This window comes from Hipposideros armiger, unplaced genomic scaffold, assembly GCF_001890085.2.
Source record: "Hipposideros armiger isolate ML-2016 unplaced genomic scaffold, ASM189008v1 scaffold_108, whole genome shotgun sequence".
Taxonomy (NCBI): Eukaryota; Metazoa; Chordata; class Mammalia; order Chiroptera; family Hipposideridae; genus Hipposideros; species Hipposideros armiger.
The window spans coordinates 2068766-2071496 of NW_017731458.1; the positions used below are offsets into that span (position 1 = coordinate 2068766).

General features: G+C 33.0%; 1 protein-coding gene across 1 annotated transcript in view; it reads right to left on the bottom strand.

Moving 5' to 3' along the window:
* NF1 (neurofibromin 1) overlaps positions 1–2731 on the bottom strand; it is a 246631-nt gene that overhangs the window by 45561 nt on the left and 198339 nt on the right. Inside the window, exons 37-38 of the mRNA XM_019646973.1 lie at positions 2466–2668; positions 640–653 (exon numbers count right to left, since the gene is read on the bottom strand). Coding sequence (XP_019502518.1) covers positions 640–653; positions 2466–2668 — 217 coding nt within the window. The remainder of the gene's footprint in view (positions 1–639; positions 654–2465; positions 2669–2731) is intronic.

A 2731-nucleotide genomic window follows, 5' to 3' on the forward strand; every position in this document is an offset into this window, starting at 1 on the left:
CGGCCCTCCGAAAACATTTTTAACTTTTAATTTTGAAATAGCTTCAGACTTACAAAAAGATATAAAAATAGTACAAAAATTCCTTTATATACTTCACCTAGAGTCCCCAAAACCTTTTTTATTGTGGTAAATATACACAACATACAATTTACCATTTTAAGTGGACAGTTCAGTGGCATTAAGTACATTCACATTGCTGTGCAACCATCACCACCGTCCATCTCCAGAACTTTTTCATCTTCCTAAACTGAAATTCTGCACCAAGATATTTTTTATGGCTTCATATTATTCCATCAGTGGAGAGCCAACAATTTAATGAGTTCATTATTGTTTGACTTTTAGAATGTTCTAATTTTTTGCTATTTATAAATAATGTTATATGAATTTCAAAAGTAGGCAAAATAAATAAATGGCAATAGAGGTCATAATAGTGGTTACTCTTGGTAAGGGGATGGTACTGACTGAGAGGAGCCTTCTGGGCGCTGGAAATGTTCTGTATCTTGATCTGGGAGGTGGTTTTGTGATGTATTCACATGCAAAAATTCATCACACTGTTCACTTCAGATCTGGGTACTTTACTGATGGTAAGATATACCTCAATTTAAAAATATAAATAAAAAATAATGCTATGATAAATACCTGAACATTAATTCCTTAGGATAAATTCTAAAAAGTGGAACTATGAGGCCAAAAAAATCTTAAGGATCTTGATATCCATGTCTAAACTGCTTTCTAGAAAAATTGCCCATTTACAATTCCAGCTGTTTTTTTAAAAAATAATCTTTGCCCAATTTGATAGTTGAATGCTATCTTACTATTTTTTCAGTTCACACTTGATTTTATTTAGTGAACTTAAATATACTTTTTAGCGTGATCTGCATGTTACTGTAGATCCATTTTTCTTATTAATCTATAAGAATTCTTCATGATTAAAGATATATTTTGTTTTGTTTTTAGCTGAGACATCCTGCCACCTGTTGGCAGCTCAGCGGCTGCTCAGCTCGGGCCGGGAATTGAACCGGCGACCCTGGATTAAAGATATTAACCTTTTTTGCTGCAAGCATATTTCCTAGTTTTTAAATTTAACTTTTATTTTTTAAAGTAGAAATGTTTCGAAGTTTTATGTAGTCAAATCTGTTCACCATTTCCCTTGTCTCCATCTATCATTTTTTTGCTTCATAAGTTACTACCCAGAAAGCAATTAAATATTACTCTTCCTCTTCTTTTATTAATGGTTCCAGTTTTTATACTCAGTTCTTACATATATCTAGAACTTATTTTGGTATCATGTGGTTTGTGGTGAAGATGAAGACCCAACTTAATTCGTTTCCCAACCTCATTTCTTAAATGATTTAATATCTCCTCCATTAGTTTGTGATACTTCTTTAACAATCTGTTTCGCTTAAACTGATCTGATTGCTGATTCCTAAACACCCCTGTTTTAATTATTGTATCCTTATACTGTGTTCAGATATCTGTAATACCAAGCCTCTCTCAGTTTGTCTTCCTCTGAATATTTTCCTAGCTATTCTTGTACTTTCAAGTAAAATTTATAATTGTTTTAAATTCTACCTCATTCTTAATCCTCAAATCTCACTGAGTTTTGATTGGATTGCACTGAATTTGTAATAATCTGGGGAGACTTATTTATCCAGGAACACAGTATGCCTATCCATTCTCTTAAACCTTTTTCTATATTAATATTGCTCAATAAAGCTTTATGCTTTTCTTGTTTTATCAGTCACTTTCTTTTTAGGGTTATATCCCTAAATTCTTTATTATAAATATATATAGTGATCTGATCTTGATGAATTGTCAAAGCTTTCATTTAATACAGAAAAATCAAGAAATGTGTTTGAATGCAGAAAAAAAGTTTTATGTATTATGGAGAGAGAGAGAAAGAGGAAAAGGAAGAAAATGTCAAAAAATATGCTGGGAGAAGAACAACATTTATAATACTACAGGGTATGAAGATGGACATATGTAAAGAATGGATGTTAAATTCAGGAGACTTCTTAAAGCACAGTCAGGAGTTGACTCTGTACCCTGTATTATGTGCCACTGCACTCTCCAGGAACTGTACATGAACAATAAAATCACAGTTCAACGTCAACATGAAGAGAAAATAACTATTTCCCTACGACCAAGGAGACAATGTGGATGATTTACTCATTTGGGATAATCTCTAAGAAGAGAAATGCTGAAGCTCATTACACTGAAACATAGTGAGAAAAATACTTTGTGAGCGGTTCAGAGACATGTAAGGTATCAAAACCTTGCCACCTTGCTTTTATTGCCAGAATTTTGGTGGATTTCTCAGTGTGGTATGCCAGAAAGTTCCTTCAGAGCTCCTTCTGCTATAGAGTACCACAGATGAAAAAGTAGAAGAGGTAAAGAAGTGAAAGGGTTTTCTTTGAATCTTCTTAGAATAATTATTTGTATTAAAGAAAATTATCATTACTTACTAGATTTGCTAAATCCAGAAATACACTCCTCCAAAAATTCTAAGGTGAGGTGTGGCTCATTGGCTGCCAGTGTCTTACTAATAGAGACAATAAAGAGGGTGTTGTTGGCAGGGATACATAAACCTGATGTCTCTAGTAACTGGCCCTCGATTTTTAAATTAAAGGTACAAGTTAAGGCACACAGAAGATTATAGGCAGCTGACCTAGGAGAAAACACAAATGAAGTTGTTTTAAAACTTATTTTCTCTTATAATTCCAGTTCTTTT